Source organism: Guillardia theta (genome assembly GCF_000315625.1).
Source record: "Guillardia theta CCMP2712 unplaced genomic scaffold GUITHscaffold_94, whole genome shotgun sequence".
Lineage (NCBI taxonomy): Eukaryota > Cryptophyceae > Pyrenomonadales > Geminigeraceae > Guillardia > Guillardia theta.
The window spans coordinates 277,715-294,609 of NW_005434580.1; the positions used below are offsets into that span (position 1 = coordinate 277,715).

Below are 16,895 nucleotides of genomic sequence, written 5' to 3' on the forward strand. Positions count from 1 at the left end.
CTCCCTCTCCCTCTCCCTCTCCCTCTCCCTCTCCCTCTCCCTCTCCCTCTCCCTCTCCCTCTCCCTTCCTTCCCTCCTACATCTTCTCCACAGCCTCTCATGTTGCCTTCTGTTTTTCTCCCTTATCTCGCTCCTTCCGGTACTCAAACTTGAGCAGAGCATGCAGAAGAAACGAGCCCTTCGCCCTCTCCCGTCAAAGGTACCAGCTGCTCAGAGGTTGATGGGTTCGTGATGACGTGGCAGGGAGAGAAGGACGTAGACAACAAGGAGAATGCTCCGAATGCAACAGGTCCGATCATATTTCATGATGTTTATCACTTGTTCCTCTCTTTCTTTACACCCTTTCTCTGTGGCAAGAACAGAAGAGTGTCACTCTGCTCTTCCTTCCATCCCCTGAATGTCCTTGCACTATTGTTGTTGTTGTTTGATGTTGTTGTTGTTTGTTGATGTTGATGTTGATGTTGTTTGATATTTTCTTTTTCTCCTTCTCGCAGCTGCTGTCACCAAGAAAGCAAAGAAGCTGTTCAATGCTATTCAAATGCCCGAGGATATCACCGGGGATCCATTCGCCACTTGAGGTAACTTCATCTGCTATCTCGGCCCCCTCGCTTACTTCCCTGATTTAGGTAGGAGAGGGAAGGCGCAGGAGGAGGAGAAAGAGGAGGAGGAGGAGGAGGAGGAGGAGGAGGAGGAAACTAGCTTCCTTACCCTTGTAAGGAGAACACATCCAACTAACCAAGCACGACCGAACGACTGATTGGAAACAATATTTATTACACTAACAATACAACGAAGGTTGAAATCAAAGATTTCCAAACCCCTTCCCCCACTCTTGCTCTGGGCAAGTTACAAGCTGCTGTCCTTCTTGTCTCCTCGGGACTCCTTCTTTGATCTCCGCAAGGCTCTTACGTGCGCGATGCATGCTGCATCGATGAATTCAGCCTCGTGCGAGTGCGAGTTCCCCGAGCTCTTGGCCACCTCAGTATGCGAGATTGGGAACCAATCCTGCGACTTGGATTTTCTTTCTGGTTGCAACGACTGAGCTCTCTGCAGGGAGTAGTCTTGAAATTTCTGCAGCATCTCCTCCTTGCTCTCCTCCTCGTCCTTCCCGTCGTCTGCTGATCCAGTGGCAACTACCTCCATACCCAGCGTCACGCACGACTGAGTCGACCGGGTTGGACACATCGAGACAACAACATCGTCCCCGCTCTTGTGATAGAGGGTGATGGTTGCTCTCTCCCCCACGTGCGATGGATCTTGAACAAAGGAGTTGAACACGTTGGTGTTGGTATCCGGGCCATGGCAGAGCCGGATAGTTTTCCCAACGATCTCGCCCTCAGCAAACCCAAAGGTCTCCAGCCAGTTTGAGCTCGCGCTTTTGATGTGAAAGGGAAACGATGTGTTCACTGAGATCTCACAGCCCTCGCCCTGCGACCCTTCATGGTGGGCATCTGAACATGTCGTGCTATCAACAGTGATCTGCTTTGCGCTAGACTCCTCATCGTTTGCCCCCTTCAACACGTTCTTCGTGTTCGGCTTGATGGCGAAGAAGATGGACGTGTTTGTATCATCATAGTTTGACGGAGGGATAAGGTCCAACTTTGTAAAGTCGCCCTGCTCAAACTCCACTGCCATGTCTTCTTCGATCCTGAATGCGTCGGGACTATTTCCTGCTGCAACCGCTTCCTCTCTGATATCAACCCGCTCGATGGTAAACGTCGACGTGATCGCACTGTCGTCAAGACGCCTTACTGTTCTTCTTCACAACCTCAACTTCTTCTCGTGCCCTCCTCCCTTCCTACGAGTCTGACAACCAGGAACGTTCGGATCTCCTTTATAGCTCCCCGAGTCACCAACCCCCGTCCTCCTGGCCCCAAAAATACCCCACCCCCCAACTCGATTCGCAAGTACCCCCACCCTGATAAATACAACACTGCCTCGGAAATTGTATGTCTTTACTGAATTTTTCGGGGAAAATGACCGGTGATATCAGTACCCCACCCCACATTATTCCGCAAGTAACCCGACGACCAACACTGGATCGTACTAACATATCGCTGACCCAACCCAAACCGATCCTTGCGGCCTCTCTGGCCTCATTTTGAATAGTTGGCGCATATGTTTCTAGGTCACATGTGCCTATTCCTTTACTGCTCCACTAATTCACAATTATGATTCTATGTAAATAGGGAAGAGTTTCGGTTTAGGTCCTATAGTGTCTGCTTATTGCTGCCATTTATCATTGGAATCGATGGCCGGGAAGGTGACATGCTGACATTCCTATTAGTTGACGTCTTTGAATAAGATTTTAGATATTTCATTTGAATATTTCAAGTTTCCTGAGGTACTTTGACAGAATAACAAGCACCATGTTCATCAGTTTTCAATTCTGTTAGCATGCGACAGGCCAACTACAGATAGTACACCTGGAGATCCTTTTCATCCGTCCCCAATTCTTTCAAACCCTGTGGTTTCAATGCTTCCCCTGAAAGCCAAAAAGCATTTTTTCGATTCATGTCCGATATCCTGGATTCCCATTGTCCTTGAAATAGCAATTTTTGAAAGACATACTATCCACTTATATGTCAAAACCACGTTACTCTGTCAGCAGGTGCTAAAAGTTTATCACCACAGGCCTGCCTCAGAGTAGAGACAGGACATGAGCTACTCAAATAGGGTAGGAAGGGCAATGATGTAGATCACCACCCAGGGGTACTAAATAGGGTAATACTTGGGAATTAAGAGGGGTGGTCGCTCAGAGGCTATTTAAGCAAGTCTGCCTCAAGTAATGAATAGGATACATTGAGGGACATCGTTCAGGTAGTACTGATTGCAATTATTTGTTGATGGGACAGGGGGTAGGGTCAGAAAGGGGGAGAGAAGGGGGGTAGGCAAAATGGAGTAGGTGAGTGACGGTTTCAATGTAACTGCCATTGTTAGTTTGGCGGGAAACCATGCGGAAGTTTGTGGAGGGGAAAGAGGAAGAGAGGGGAGGGGAGGGGAGGACGGAAGAGGAGAAATACGATGGGGAGGAAGGGGAGAGAGTAGGATAGGGGTGAGTAGGAGAGAAAGGAGGGCAGGAGCAAAGGGAGGCGGAGAGGGGTGGGGAAGGGAGAAATATGCGAGGAAGGAGCGCAGAAGGGAAGGGAGGAGCAGAGCAGAGCGGAACGGAGCAGAGAGAAAGAGAGAGAAAACAAATGATCAAGTGGAGTAGAGTAGGCAGGGGAGGGTAGATGGAAGGGTGGGGAGGGGATTGGTGAAGGCAGGTGAGGTCAGGAGAGAGAGAAGATGAAAATTGTAGGACAGACGTTAGAAAGATAGAGAGAAAAGGAACGATACGAGGATGAATTGAATTGAATAGGAGAGGAGGAGGGAGGAGCGTACAGTGGACAGTCTCACTGTCAAGAGAATATGAAGACTGGCAAACGGGATCAAAATGAACGATAGTCAGAAGCAAATCAATCAACGACCACCATTGTTCTAAAGTCTGTTGCTGTTTCAGGAGGGGTGTTTCCTCTCCCGCTGCCAGGCACTGACGATGGAGGTTTCGTCGCTTGTTCGAAAGCTGGGTATTGTCTTTCTATCTAGCGAATCAAGGGTTTTCTGATGTTTTTAAAAGGACATGAATCCATGCAGATCCGGAAACATGCTATGTCCTCTATCTTGTTCAAAATCAAGCAGAAGCTTATCTGTATTCCGCAGTTGTGGGAAGCAGACCTCATGGTATGATGAAATTTCAACGCTTTGCATAAGTAGCTTAAGCTTTGTACGTCAGATTTTCCCTCTTCTTTTGGAATGGTTCAACTACCCAAATGCGCCGTTACAGCAAGAAGTAAGGCTCTGCCATGTTGAAGACTGATAACTGATAAAAATCAGGTCTTGGAGCTGGTACATAGTATCTGTTCCGCTTATCCAGATGCTGCTTCCACATTCAGTATACACGATAGCCAGTCCTGCATTGATTTGTAAGCTTTGATGCAGCTCAAGTTGGGGCCATTCCTTTCTTTCAGGAGATGAAAAGGCATTGCAATGTACTTTCCTCTCCATGTCCATTCCAGTTGAATTTTCCCTGATCGCTCGGAAACAGATTGCTCTCAAAGAATGTGTTGGATCAGTCTTGAATATTCTCTTGTCAACTCCAAGAAATGAAAATCTTGTCAAGGACGTCCTCATTCGTTCCAAGGTGAAGGGATTGTTTTAAGTTTGTTCAAAATGGTTTGATTTTCGATTAGACGATTGGAGAGAAAAGCGTCCAAAATGAAATGCAATCAGAAGCTTCTGCAATTGTCAGCCAACGATCGCATGATGGTGCGAATGCAAACCGATCAGAATCTTTTGAGATTCTAAAATATGCCACACAGTCTCCGAGACCAGAACCACATCTAACTTTGAAGGATCCAATGTTTCCAATAGCAAAAGGTATCAAGCAACATCAAAAGGATCTTTACCAGTGATTGCGTTGTCACGCGAAGATAGCCAGGTACCTAACGTACAATTGTTTCAATTTCTTAATTTGCTTCTCAAAAGTTACTTTTTGAAATCGACGTGAAATTGAAAATGACGGACCGCAATGTTGTTGGTGCAAGATACTTTGCGTTATGATTGCAGAATATATTGACATAGTATCTGGATAGTTTCTTCGGTTCAGCACCTTGAAGTTCTCCTCACATCAGACTTTCCTCCAGAAGTAAGATTATCTCAGAGTTTTTGGTTCCTTGCAAGTGAGGACTCATTCAGGTTTTGCTTCAAAAGCCTGAAATTTTTCAAAATTTGTTGAGCCTAATGCAAACGAGTGATGCCAACGATATCACTGGAAAAGCTGCAGTCAAATTCTTTATGAATTGGGTACCTTATACGTGGTCGTCTGTCAGAGGTTTTCACCCTATGAACAGGTTTTATGTTTGAAGAAAAGCATAAGATGCTATCTTACAGTCATGCTTCATCAAAAGGTTCCTTTTGACGTCCATCAATTAGCAAACACTGGTACATGTAGCTTTGTGCAATCGTAGATTCACTTGAAACTTGACAGATATACCAAGAACATCAAATCTTGATTCAAATTGGAACTATCCACCACCCTGCATCAAGAGCTACATGGGCTCTATTACTCCGCAAGACGCAGTACATTCGATCTTCAGCCGATCGAGCGTCATTCTTCAAGACCCCGATCGTATTGGAGACGTGATACGATTGATGAGAGCTTGCTTGCCGCTGCTGTGCAGTTGTACAGGGTACCGGGATCAAAACATTCAGGTTTGATAGCACCTTGAATTGGGCCGAACCATTGTTATCTTACGCATGACATTTCCTTGTATGTGTAGTTTTGTGATAGCGAAAAAATTGGAGTGCACCTACAATCCCTGTCTGCCGTTCTCGCTTTTCATGGTTGGAACAGGGTGAGAAATTCTGGTTTAGTCTCCAAATTTTGAAACTTCATAGGTTCTTACGGATCCATCGATGTTTGATATCTTCACATTATCATTGGATCTGGTCAGCATCACACCAGAGCACGAGAGAAGAAAAATGCTTCCATCCAAGCTTTGCGACATTATTTTTCAAGTTGCAATTGAGCCATCCATCGGGAAAACAAACAAAGATATTCAGAACCGATCTATAGCAATCTTGAAGAATATTGACCATTCTTATGCAAGAGTTATTCAGGAAGTTGAAGACATCTGGACTGGCCTGAAGCTCTTTGAAACAACTGTGGTGCCTGACGGTCAAAGTGAGATTTCAATGGATCCTTCAAAATCACTCAAATTACTTCTACCAAATCTTGCATACTTCCCGGAATGTTTCGAATCGTTTGTAATGGCTTTGATCAAAGAACTTGCCTCCGATGCAGTGCAACCTCCAAGTCTGAACATTCTTTTTGATGTCCTTCTCGGTTTGTTCAATTCCAGTGTTGATTCCCTAAGGATCTTGACATACCTTCAATTGAATATGAATTTGGAATCTATTATTCGTGCGCGCCAAGACCAGTTTTGTACTGAGAGGATTTTCTATGAGATTGTTCATAACGGGATGCAACATGTTGATACTCAGAGACATACTTGCAACATTCTACAAAAGATGTTCAACTCGTATGGGCCAAAAAGATTGTGCACGGTTGCGCAGTGTGCTTTGCCTACTTTGGTTGCACATGTCAATCTGTCAGATAACGAAAACTTTGTTTTAGGTTTTGTTTGGGCAATCCTCAATCTGTCGAGAAAGGAAGATTTAGCGATTTGGCTCGCTATTATGGTCGGAAATGTAAATGAAAGTATCAGAATTTTGGCGTCAAGGGACTTGCTATCTGTCCTACAGAAATCTGAGATGCAGCTTAATTGTGATGATTTTTCTGATCCCCTTGGCTTTATCAAAGAAAGCTCGGCCCTTCCTGTCCCATCGCGATTGATTGCGAATGAATCTTTCCGAAAAAGAGCCTTCGATAAGCAAGAGATGTCTGACCTCATCAAAGTGCTGAGCTCGTCAAATCTCTTTGAAAAGACAAGACTTTCAGCAGGGGAGCAGCTTTTGATTGCAGCCAAGAATCAAGCCTTAATGATGATTTTGCTGGATTTAAATATTTCGGATTCTATTTTTTCAGTGATATCTCAGGAGAATAACCAGGAAGTACTATGCATCTGTTTGAAAATTACCACAACTCTGATCAAAAACAGCAAATATGTGCGTGAGCGCTGCATGCAGTGGCAGCAATTGAAAATCCTTCTTGGTATGTTGTTCAACGCTTCTCAAGACGTCAGGAGACAAGCGATGATATCGATCAGGTGTCTTTAAGCTTTTGGTTTGTTTGATACTAAAGTTAGTGTTTGCAGTTGTTTATCTTTTGCATTCGATAGAATGTTGAATTTGGTTCACTCTGAAAAAGGTTTCCAACTTGAAAGACTGAATGATTCCAATACGCAACAAGTCCCTGAAGAACTCTCCGTTTTTGTGCCAGATGCTTTCCGAGATCAATTCCTTTCATTCGCTCACTTCAAGTATTACGGCATCAACAGCGAGTTTTGTAATGCAGTCAAATTACAGGATCCTGCTGTTCAGAAAGCGATTGCTAAGCTTCAGACCTTTGCAGATGATAATGCGTCCACAGTTTGGAATCAATCTATGACGAATGGAGGCAAGAGAGCCTTGTCGCTGATTGAAAAGATAGAAAATGCGACAAGCCACGATTCATTTTTACAGAACGTAGAAACAGCTTTGAACTACGTTTGTGGGAACCAAGAACTGGTGAACCTGTTTCTGATTGCAACTTGTAAGGGGTCGATTGCTCGGATCCTCTGTACACCTCCAGCAGATGTATCTGATGCTCAAGTGCTCAGCGTCTTATTGGGGACAATTACCAAGGCCCTCAGCTGTCTTCCAGAAGGTCCGAATAGTGCTTGCTGCACATTTCAAACAACTGATTGTGCGATTTTCAGGTCATCCAGCTCCAGGGCCATTCATGAGATTTTTTCTCGATTGTATCAAAGACCACCTGTTTCCAATGCTGAAGGTGGATCCCATCTTACTTGACACTAGGACATGGAAGGAATTGAGAAAGGATTTCATACGTCTTTGTTTTGAGTTACTCTTACATGATTACGATGCTGGTATGAGGATGGTGGCACCAATCTTTCGTGTCATGCCTTCGTTCGTACCTTGGATGATCTCACAACTAGCCTTCACTACAAGTCAAGATTTGAACGCTTCTTACTCAGCAGACATTGCCGACAGGCAGATTTTGGAATGCATTCAAATTATTTGCCTAGAGGAAAGGGACTTTCAACATACCTCGCAGCAGATTTTCAGTGCTATCAAATCTGTTTTAGAGTTATTAACGGTCTTTTTGAAAGCTTTTTCTGCCTCAAGACTCGCACATGCTGGACCAGAGCAGCATAAAGCAGCACCACTCACGTTTAGAAGAAAGGCATTAGTGAAATCATGTATTCAACTGGTGTCTTTGATTTTACAGACTTTTCCTTTGCTATGCAGTGAATGGGTCAAGGTGAATGTCGAGTTCGAATCGATCAGATGGCTTCTAATGTTCACAGAAGACCGTGAGACCAATGTTCGAGCTATGACTTTTTCTATTCTTTCTTCCATATCTTCGTGTATGACATCAAGCAACTACATCAGTTCTCATCTGATCATTGCATCACAAAGTTCTTTGGTTCTTGCACCGCAGCACAGTGAGTATCTCGAGCACTGCATGGAAAAGGTTCTTGATCCAGAGGAAGCAGAGTACGTCAGATATCAAGCCTCGATGGTTCTGGCACTATCGTTGTCAGACACTGCGATCGATATTGAGGACGAAGACGAAACGCTTGATGTTTTGTCGTCGTGCAGTATGCGAACAAGCGAATCTCTTTTGTTGTCGAGCGACTCGTTGCAAGATTCAACACGCTTCCAGAACACTTTTGACAATGTTGAAATCTCGAATACGGAGAGGACGCAAGAGCGAGATGCTTTTGCGAAAACAAGGATTCTCAACACGATTTCAATTCTTGAAAGAAGTGAGTTTCTGCACTTTTTTGGCAAGTTGATCTCGGAAATGAGTCAATCGGCTGAAAACAAACAAAGTTTGCTTCTCATGGCTTGCGTGACTATTGTTTACAACTGGAGCCTTATTGAACCTGTTAAGGTTTCAAGTTTTCTTTCAGATGATAAGTTAATAATAGGTGTAACAAGGCTCTTGGATCCGATGCTTATGATTCAAACAGAACTTTCTCGACCTCGGTACTCAACCCACGTTGGTGAAGCACTTGTTGGGTCCAATCTACACCTCCACACAGTTACCACTGGCTCGATTCCTTGCATGCTTCATGGTGTTTCTGTTCTCTGCAAGATGCTCACGACTTACGTAGAATCCAATGAAGAGGTCGTGTTCACTCTCGTTCACAAATCCAGTATGCTCGAGTCTGCAGCAAAGCTATTGCGCTATAGATTCTCCAATCAGGCAGCAAACAATCGATGCTCGAATCTGGCATGGATTCATCGCCATATCCTAAATGCTGAGCTTGTTGCAAAGACATCACTTACCTCCTTACTTTGCAGTATCTTAAGCAGAGGCAGGACTGGATTTGAAGCCTCTAGAATCTTGATGGAACAAGATATCATGGACGCATGTCTTAGTATGCTGCTTCCTTGCTATCATCCTTCTTTGAATTACAGTGGCTGTGCTCTACTATCTCATGTTTCTGCACATATATCAGATCAAGCTTGCAAAACTTTGACGCAGGCAGGCAAACTTGGAGAAGAGAGCAAATTCTGTGACCACAAAGCAGATAAGTGCGTTGAACGAGAATTGTCAAAAAGGTTGCTTGGAATTTATCATCAACTCTACGAATCGAGTGAAGTGGAGAACATAAGCGTTCATCTCAATGTCGAACAATACAAAGGCGCTGTTGTGGCTGCAATCTGTTCCATCTTAAGTGCTAGCACCCAATCGAAGGAATTTTGCCTCTCGGTTGGCTTTCCCGACGCCCTTGTGTCTGCATTGGATGCGAGGTTGAATCAAATGCTTCTGTACGATCTCCACGGGAAAAACAACTTGACTTCTCGAATTGATGACTCCGGGTGGGTAAAAAGGAGCATTTCGATGACTACGAGTAGGAACAGATCAAACAAGACGGTGAAGAAGAAAACAATCAAAAGGAACCTTACACAGATTGAAACAGAGATCGTGTTTATTCTCGAAATTTTCAAGAATCTCCTCTACAACTCGAGTTTGGAAATCAAATCCTATCTATTGAATGCGGGACTTCCCAACGTCATCTCGAGGCTCCTCACAAAGTCCTGCTCCCAGACTGACAAAGTCGTTGAGTCGATTATGCAAATGCTTGCCAACCTTGTTTTTGAGTGCGAAGCAGCATGCCAGGCTATGGCAGATGGAAGAAGTCACGGCATGAATCTTCTGCAACTTGTGATGAACAGCATGGGAAGAGTGCAGGCGAACAGTGATCTCTGGCAAGACTACATGCGTGTACTTTCCAGCAGCTGTTCGTCATGGGAGTGTCTCTTGATCCTGCTCAAGAGTCGTGTGATCCAAGACGTGTTGAACAGGATCGATGAGTTCACGGAGTCGAAGTGCGTTGAGAGTGTTGCGGCGGCTCTTCTCTTTCTCGTCTCTTTGTCTTTCCGTGAAGAGGGTCAAGTTGGGCTGCTGCGAATCCCACAATTTGTCGAGCTCCTCGCAAGAACTCGATCCTCTTTCATCCTCAACGGTCGCATCCGGCATCTCGTGGGACTGCTCTTCCGCAACTTGACCTTCCTTCCAGCCGGGAAGGCACACATTCTTAACCATGCTGGAGCTATGGAGGCTATCATAGAAGATCTTGAGATGTCTACGTTCGTCCGGGAGAGCAGCAGCTGCCGAGCGATAGCGGCCAACGCTGTGTGGTCGCTCCTCTACCTCCACGAGAAATCGCGGACTACAATGAAGACGAATGGATTTTCCATTCGGATCCAACGCGTCTACGAGAGCCTCGCGTCTTCACAGGACAGCTCGAGTGACGGGTGGGAGAAGAGCGCCATTGAAAGCTTGCAGGCCGCTCTCAAGATTCTGGATGTCTAGCTGGATGGTGACGCTTGTGTACAAACTGGACGAAGAGTTGGTGCGCTATGCTTCTGTATTTCTTGTTTTGTAAATGTCTGTGATGAGTTGTTGGTCAAATGCACTGTTGAATGATGGGACGTGGTCAGGCCCTTTACTAGGTTACAGTAATGAATAAGCTATTCCTCCCTTCCTTGGAATCCTCAGTACCACTGCACGCTCAAGGATAGAGATCGGCGCAGGTTGATCGCAGGTAAGATTCGCAGCTCTCAGCCCTGAAAGCCAGTCAGTGATGTCAACGAAAACTTGAGCTGCCTGACCCGTAGATGTTGGTCCACTTCAACCCCTCGTCTGAAGAGTGAGCGACGGACTTGGCAAGGTCGTTGACAACCTCAGGGGAGTACTCGTCGAGAGCGATGAGCGTGTCTGCATGCGGGTTGAGCATCGAGGAAGAGAAATACAGACGATCGTCAGACCCACCCCCGTTGTCATTGCCTGAAGTCATCAGCATGTTCTCTGCCAGAAGCTGCCGCTGTCGCCGCATAGTTGAAAAATCTCTGAACTGCTGGAACACTCCCATGACTCCTGCCTTGCACTTCAATGGCAGCAGGAGATGCGTCAGAATACTGAATGATATTTCATGTGCACATTTCTAGAAGATATCAAGACCCCATCATTGATTGATACATGGCCCCTTTCCTTGTTTGGAGTGTATCTCAACCATGTCTTACACTGCTCTATGGCAGCTTTGATCTCATCTGTTGCTCTTGCCTCTACTTTCTTGCTATTTTGCAACAACACTTGTAGACAAGTTCAGACTCGTTCTCCTCGCTTCCGATTGCTTCCACCCTCAAGCTCCGCGTCCTGATGCATTCTACACGCGCCCTTCCTCCCTCTGCACTCTTTTCAATATGGGTTGATCTTTTCCTAGTCCAAAATTCTTCGCCTCCTCCCCTTTCATCTGACTCAGTCCAGCGTGAACTCCCCACTACTCGTTATCTTTGCCACTCATCTGCTACAGCACAGAAACTGTATCCTCTCATATCCGTGATATCGCCATCTCTCTCCCTCCCTCCAGTCTTCCTCCCTCGCTCCCTGCCTGCCAGCCAGCCTGCCTGCCTGCCTGCCTGCCTGCCTGCCTGCCTGCCAGCCAGCCAGCCTGCCAGCCAGCCTGCCTGCCTGCCTGCCTGCCTGCCTGCCTGCCTGCCTGCCTGCCCCGCTCCCTCGCTCGCTCGCTCGCTCCCTCCCTCCCTCCCTCGCCTCCACGCGTCCCCTTCTCGTTTCCTCCGCGTGCTCCTGTAGCATTTTACTAGTCCGAAATCTGCTCCGTCCTCCTACCCCACCCCCTCCATTGTAGGGACACATCTACCCCCTACCAATCTGAATTTGAATATTTGTCAATTCACCCCTATTATTGTCATATCAGTGATACGCAATGAAGGGGGTAGGGTTATCTTTTGACCCCTACCAAAGTACCCCCCACCCTACTGTCAACTTCGATCTTCCTGCATTCCTCGGCAAACTCTCCCGGACCCCTCGAAGATTTTGATCTCCTTACCCCACCCCTTCAATTACTTTCTTCACCGGTTATCCTCACTGACATTCCATTATGTTGTACCCACCCTTTTATGTACCCCTACCCCGACTTTAATCTGATTTCCTGGACCTCTACCCCCCATATCACGTTGAATTTAAAATTACATTTATGGACAGTGAGGGGAAGTCGGTCTTGTCAATCCACCCACCTTCGTGAGGTCCTAGGATACCTAGGACACACATACAAATTACTAGCACCAAAGTTGCACTTCACTCGTCTTGGGGTCTTAGGACACCTAGGACTCTCGGTAGGACCACTGGCGTTCCCGCCGCAGACAGCTTCCGAAGGTCGCCCGTTGACTACTAGTACCGTAAGTACCGCCGTCTCTGTTGCAGAATACGTACTGGACTACTCACGTGTGTGACTCGGGTGACGACGGGCCCCGGCGTACAAGCCTCGAGCGGAGTCCGATCAGTGCAGTGCAGGCGGCGCCATGGCCCGCTACTAGTTGAACGGACGGACCGGGAAGCCTGGCCGCACGGTGCCGGGGCCCGCCGGTCTAAACTTTCAACTTACTAATTTAGGCTCAGTGCCACCGCCCAGCGACTCGCATTGGCTGCATCCGATTACGGTCGGACTCGGAGCCTCAGGCTCCGGGCTGGCACTGCCGCCGACTGGCCCTCAGGCCCAAGTGACTCACTCGGGCTGAGTGCGCCGGGCCGTCCGGGCCGGGCCCGGGCCAGCCTGTCCAGCGGCTGAGCGGCGACTGCTCCGTCCTCGTTGTAATTTAACTTAACTTTGACTAAACTTAAGTATTGTACGTACCAAGTCAAATCCGAGTCAGACGGTCGTTCAGGCTTCGTAGTTCAACCTCCTGGTCCCACAGGGGGTGGGGGTGGAATTGCCGAAGGTGACTGGGAGGGAGGGGGGTGGTGAAATAGGGAAGGACGGGTACGGATCTACTAAGGTTAGATGGAAAAGAGTGCAAGTTGGGGGGGTCATACCCCTAGTGATATATGGGGCTCAGGGGGGTGGGGTAGGGGGTTCCGTCAGCCTGTAGAGTTGAGGGGTGGTGTAACAACAGCGAACGGGGGAGTAAAGTGGGAAATAGTATCAGGGTGGGTAGTATTGATGGAAATATGAGGGGTGGTAATGATTGAGTTGTAGCCTTGTCGACACTTGGGGTAGGGTACTGGACTTTTAGGGAAGGTGGGGTCGTAGTCGTAATTCAGATCGATGGCGGAGATCGCTGTATCAGGTAAAAATGTTGTGAAGAAGGGAGAAGGGAGAGAGAGGAAGAGGAGGGGGAGGGGGAGGAGACGGAAAGAGGAGGAAGAGTAGAGATGGAGGGAAGGAGATGTCGTTGTTGTTGTTATGCTGGAGGAAGATAGATCAAAGAGGGGTAGGACGACAAAAACTTCCTTGGTCAGGTACATTTTTGTTTTAGCAAGCTGATAGATTAGCCACAGTCAGTCAGGCAGGCGGTAAGGTGGAATCCTTGTATGATGGAGGGGATGAAGATATTATGACACACCGACGTGAAATATAAGAGCATACTTGTAGCTACTTGTAGAGCAGAGAAATAGGAAAACGCCTCAGGACAAATTTTATTGGTTGTTTCAAACGCGCAGGGGTTCATGGTTGTATTCATGTGTGATCCTCCTGCAAACTCCAGAGGCCAGCAAGACACCCTTGCTCCCTCTTGTGCTTGCTGAGAGCAGTAGATGTACAATGACATGTTGAGAAAAGCTGAATCGAATCGTTTAAGGACGCCGGGGGGGGGCTGCGGAGGCGAGTAAGATGAAGCGACCACGACCCGCGCCTCCGAAGCGGAACAAGGCGGTGGATAGAGGGAAGACGAAGGAGCTGCTGGACTGTCTTGACTGCCTGGTAGGAAGACAGTCAGGTGTCTGGGCCCACATGGACCTAGGTGATGATGTTCTAGGTGCCTGTGAGGGAAAGGCCGCTCGCTGAAGAGAAAGGCAAGCTTGAATCTCGACGAACGGTGAGCGATGGTCGCCCTGTTCAGGATGTGCCAGTGAAGCAGGAGGCAGGTCCTTCAGCTGTATGAGGACTGCATCGTTCATATCAAAAGCATAATGAACAAGGTCAATGCTCGTGATAGGGCAACAAATTTGGTTGACAAGGATGCTGGTACAGGAAGAGGCATGCGATGCTCCCGCTACCAGAAGCTCTGGTTCTGTTTTTCATGGGGACGTGCTACGGAATGGGATGAGCTCGAGGTGACTGGTCTCATTCTCTCACAGCCGTTGATGGGTTTGTTGGGGTTCAGTTTTACTTTCCCGTTCATCACTCTAAGGGTTCCTTCGCTGGTAGTTGAATCTGCGAGCCAGATGGTGCAGTACTGGTGAGAGCAATACGGCGTCTCCTGCCAGTGTTGTGGTGGTGGAGTTGGGGATAGATTGGAGAGAGGGGAGGTTTGGGAGGAAGGAAGGTGCCAGGGAGTAGAGTGCGGGGGGAGGATTGAGCTAGAGGAGAGGTATGCGTGTAACTTCAGCAGAATGGATGAGGTTGGGGCCAATTGGTTGCTACAGCTGATGTCCCTTGTCCAACAGGTATAGGAACTCTCCTTTTCGCACTTTGAGGGGGCAGAACATACTGCATTTCATAGACTATTCAGATCGTTGGAAGGTGAGTTGAATGTTTTGCTACGTTCATCGTTAAGTCTGGGGTCAGTGGCGAGCTTACTTGAAGAGGCTGGAAACGTTTCGGGTGCAGGGCGGGCAGATTTCGTCAACCATGGTTCCTTTCGAGGCCAATCTGATCTGCTTCACCCCCTTCGCGTTCCCTGCTGTGAATCAAACAGAATGTAAAGGCGTTGGAGTGGAGACGATGAAATGCTTGTGGGTCCCGACTTGTGTCAATTCCGGTAGGTTGAGAAGCGGAGGAACCTGGTTGACAGCTGAGAGCTGTGGTTGCGCTCATTACTCCTTCTTCTCCTATCTTTCTCCTCCTCTAATTCTCCATATGCTGCATGTGGTTTTTGTTCTTGGTTCATTTACCCTGCCTGCCTGCCTGCCTGCCTGCCTGCCTGCCTGCCTGCCTGCCTGCCTGCCTTCCTTCCTTCCTATCTTGTCAATTTGACACATCTCAGACGGCTGCGTCGTTTTCCTCCTGTACATACAACCGCCTTCATTCAATCAACAAACTAGGTGAGGAGGAGGAGGGAGCGGAGGAGTGCGAGAAGAGACTAGGATTAGGAAGAGGGCGAGTATGGGGAGCGAGCATGTGGGCAAGCAGGAGAATAGGAAGCAGGATAAGGAGCGCATAGAGAAACAGCGGGAAATGGAGGAACAGGAGGGGCGGGGCAAGGCGGGGGGCAGAAGAGGAGTTGCGAATGAATTTTGATGTACAGGAAGAGGAAGAGGGTTGAGAGTCAAGAATTCTGTGAAATTGTCATGGAAAAGCCGCAAATGAGCTGCAACGGAGTGTACGGGTAAGAGGAGAAGGCGTTTCCGGCAGGAGAGAAAGGGGCAAGGCCGCGATGAGGAGGAAGACGAGGAAGGGAGAGAATTGGGGAGGAGGAGGAGAAGGAAGGGGAGGCAGTATACACGAGCGAGAGGGAGGAAGAGAGAAAGTGAGGCAGGGATGCGGGGAAAAGGAAACAAACTTGCTATCGAGTGAAAGTTTGCAACCAGGTATGATGAGCTCTGCTCTACATGTTTCCCTTGGAATGTCGATTCGGCCATGCATGCGGTGGAAAAGGATTCTCACCCTCCCTTCGTGCAGGCAGCGATAGTGGGAATGGTGAGAAGATGGTGAAGCAGATGATGATGACGATGATGATGATGATGATGATGATGATGATGATGACGACGACGACGACGACGACGATGATGATGATGATGATGACATTGATGCTATGATGATTATGGGGACGGAGATGATGGTGATGAATAGTTCGAAGTAGGGCAGGCACATGAAAATTCGTGGTCGTTTTGTGCTTCCCATGTCATGATATGTTCTCACTGCTTCTCGAATGATCAATTTCATTTGCATCGTCAGTGGTCAGCAAGGCATACTATGGGTCAGATGTTCAACAAGATTGTAGGGAGCTTTGTTCCTTCAGTAACGGGAGGGCTGACCAGATACGTAAGCACTAGTATCCTTCCTCTCCTGCCATCTTCTTCTCTCTCCTGCCATCCATGCTCTCTCCTCTTTCTCTCCTGCCCCATCTTCCCTTCTCTTCCCCTTCCCTTCTGTCTCCCCTACTCCTTTCCTCTGCTTCCGTCCTTTCCCCTCTCCTCTCCTCTCCTCTCCTCTCCTCTCCCCTCCCCTCCTTTTCCCCGTTTCTCTCGCTGACCCCACAACAGCTGTCCCGCCTTGTTCAGATACACTTCACCTGCCTCCCAAACGTCGCCGGCGTCGCCACCTTCTCCTCCCACTTGCGCATCGAGTTCCCGAGCATTCTGGGGTCCATCCACACGCCATGGAAGAAAGTCGTCTGTGTACCCCTGGACGGGCGCCTGGTCCCCATAGGAGACAACAAGTTCACTTGCTACTGCCCCTACATGCGCGGAGAGGCAGGGAACGTGCAGTGGTGGGAGGCGTACTTCAGGAAGGAGGAGAACAGGCTAGTTTGTTACCACACTCGAGTCGTGTTCTGTGGGGAGGACGAGGTCCATGGGAGGATTATCAAGGTGGTGGGGGAAGTTCTCAAGGGCGATAGCAGCGAGTGCACGTTGGATTTTCAGCATGTGCTCAAATGGTTGGGATAAGTGTTATCCTCCTCCTCCTCCTCCACCACCACCACCACCACCACCACTACCTCACATCCTCCTCCTCCTTCACCTCCTCCTTCAC

At 47.9% G+C, this 16,895-nt stretch overlaps 6 protein-coding genes across 6 annotated transcripts; 4 read left to right on the forward strand and 2 right to left on the reverse strand.

The window, feature by feature from the left end:
* Nucleotides 1–846: 846 nt before the first annotated feature.
* Nucleotides 847–1,811, reverse strand: GUITHDRAFT_165470 (hypothetical protein; the record flags this gene model as incomplete). The annotated part of the gene is made up of 1 exon (XM_005824477.1): nucleotides 847–1,811. Exon 1 carries the CDS (start codon nucleotides 1,633–1,635, stop codon nucleotides 847–849), a length of 789 nt encoding a protein of 262 aa, XP_005824534.1. The 5' UTR covers nucleotides 1,636–1,811.
* A 1,727-nt stretch (nucleotides 1,812–3,538) lies between these two features.
* On the forward strand, nucleotides 3,539–4,201 carry GUITHDRAFT_116362 (hypothetical protein; the record flags this gene model as incomplete). Its single annotated transcript, XM_005824478.1, has 6 exons — nucleotides 3,539–3,569; nucleotides 3,620–3,723; nucleotides 3,776–3,832; nucleotides 3,877–3,934; nucleotides 3,982–4,031; nucleotides 4,088–4,201. The coding sequence occupies 6 exons, from the start codon at nucleotides 3,539–3,541 to the stop codon at nucleotides 4,199–4,201; spliced, it is 414 nt and encodes a 137-aa protein (XP_005824535.1).
* A 2,642-nt stretch (nucleotides 4,202–6,843) lies between these two features.
* GUITHDRAFT_116363 (hypothetical protein) lies at nucleotides 6,844–7,448 on the forward strand (the record flags this gene model as incomplete). Its single annotated transcript, XM_005824479.1, has 3 exons — nucleotides 6,844–7,255; nucleotides 7,323–7,369; nucleotides 7,422–7,448. 3 exons carry the CDS (start codon nucleotides 6,844–6,846, stop codon nucleotides 7,446–7,448), a joined length of 486 nt encoding a protein of 161 aa, XP_005824536.1.
* Nucleotides 7,449–8,023: 575 nt separating this feature from the next.
* On the forward strand, nucleotides 8,024–10,555 carry GUITHDRAFT_116364 (hypothetical protein; the record flags this gene model as incomplete). The annotated part of the gene is made up of 1 exon (XM_005824480.1): nucleotides 8,024–10,555. The coding sequence occupies one exon, from the start codon at nucleotides 8,024–8,026 to the stop codon at nucleotides 10,553–10,555; it is 2,532 nt and encodes an 843-aa protein (XP_005824537.1).
* A 199-nt stretch (nucleotides 10,556–10,754) lies between these two features.
* On the reverse strand, nucleotides 10,755–11,078 carry GUITHDRAFT_116365 (hypothetical protein; the record flags this gene model as incomplete). The annotated part of the gene is made up of 2 exons (XM_005824481.1): nucleotides 10,755–10,809; nucleotides 10,855–11,078. The coding sequence occupies 2 exons, from the start codon at nucleotides 11,076–11,078 to the stop codon at nucleotides 10,755–10,757; spliced, it is 279 nt and encodes a 92-aa protein (XP_005824538.1).
* Nucleotides 11,079–13,871: 2,793 nt separating this feature from the next.
* On the forward strand, nucleotides 13,872–14,998 carry GUITHDRAFT_144970 (hypothetical protein; the record flags this gene model as incomplete). The annotated part of the gene is made up of 7 exons (XM_005824482.1): nucleotides 13,872–13,961; nucleotides 14,017–14,076; nucleotides 14,126–14,179; nucleotides 14,219–14,314; nucleotides 14,339–14,439; nucleotides 14,648–14,723; nucleotides 14,966–14,998. The coding sequence occupies 7 exons, from the start codon at nucleotides 13,872–13,874 to the stop codon at nucleotides 14,996–14,998; spliced, it is 510 nt and encodes a 169-aa protein (XP_005824539.1).
* Nucleotides 14,999–16,895: the final 1,897 nt, after the last annotated feature.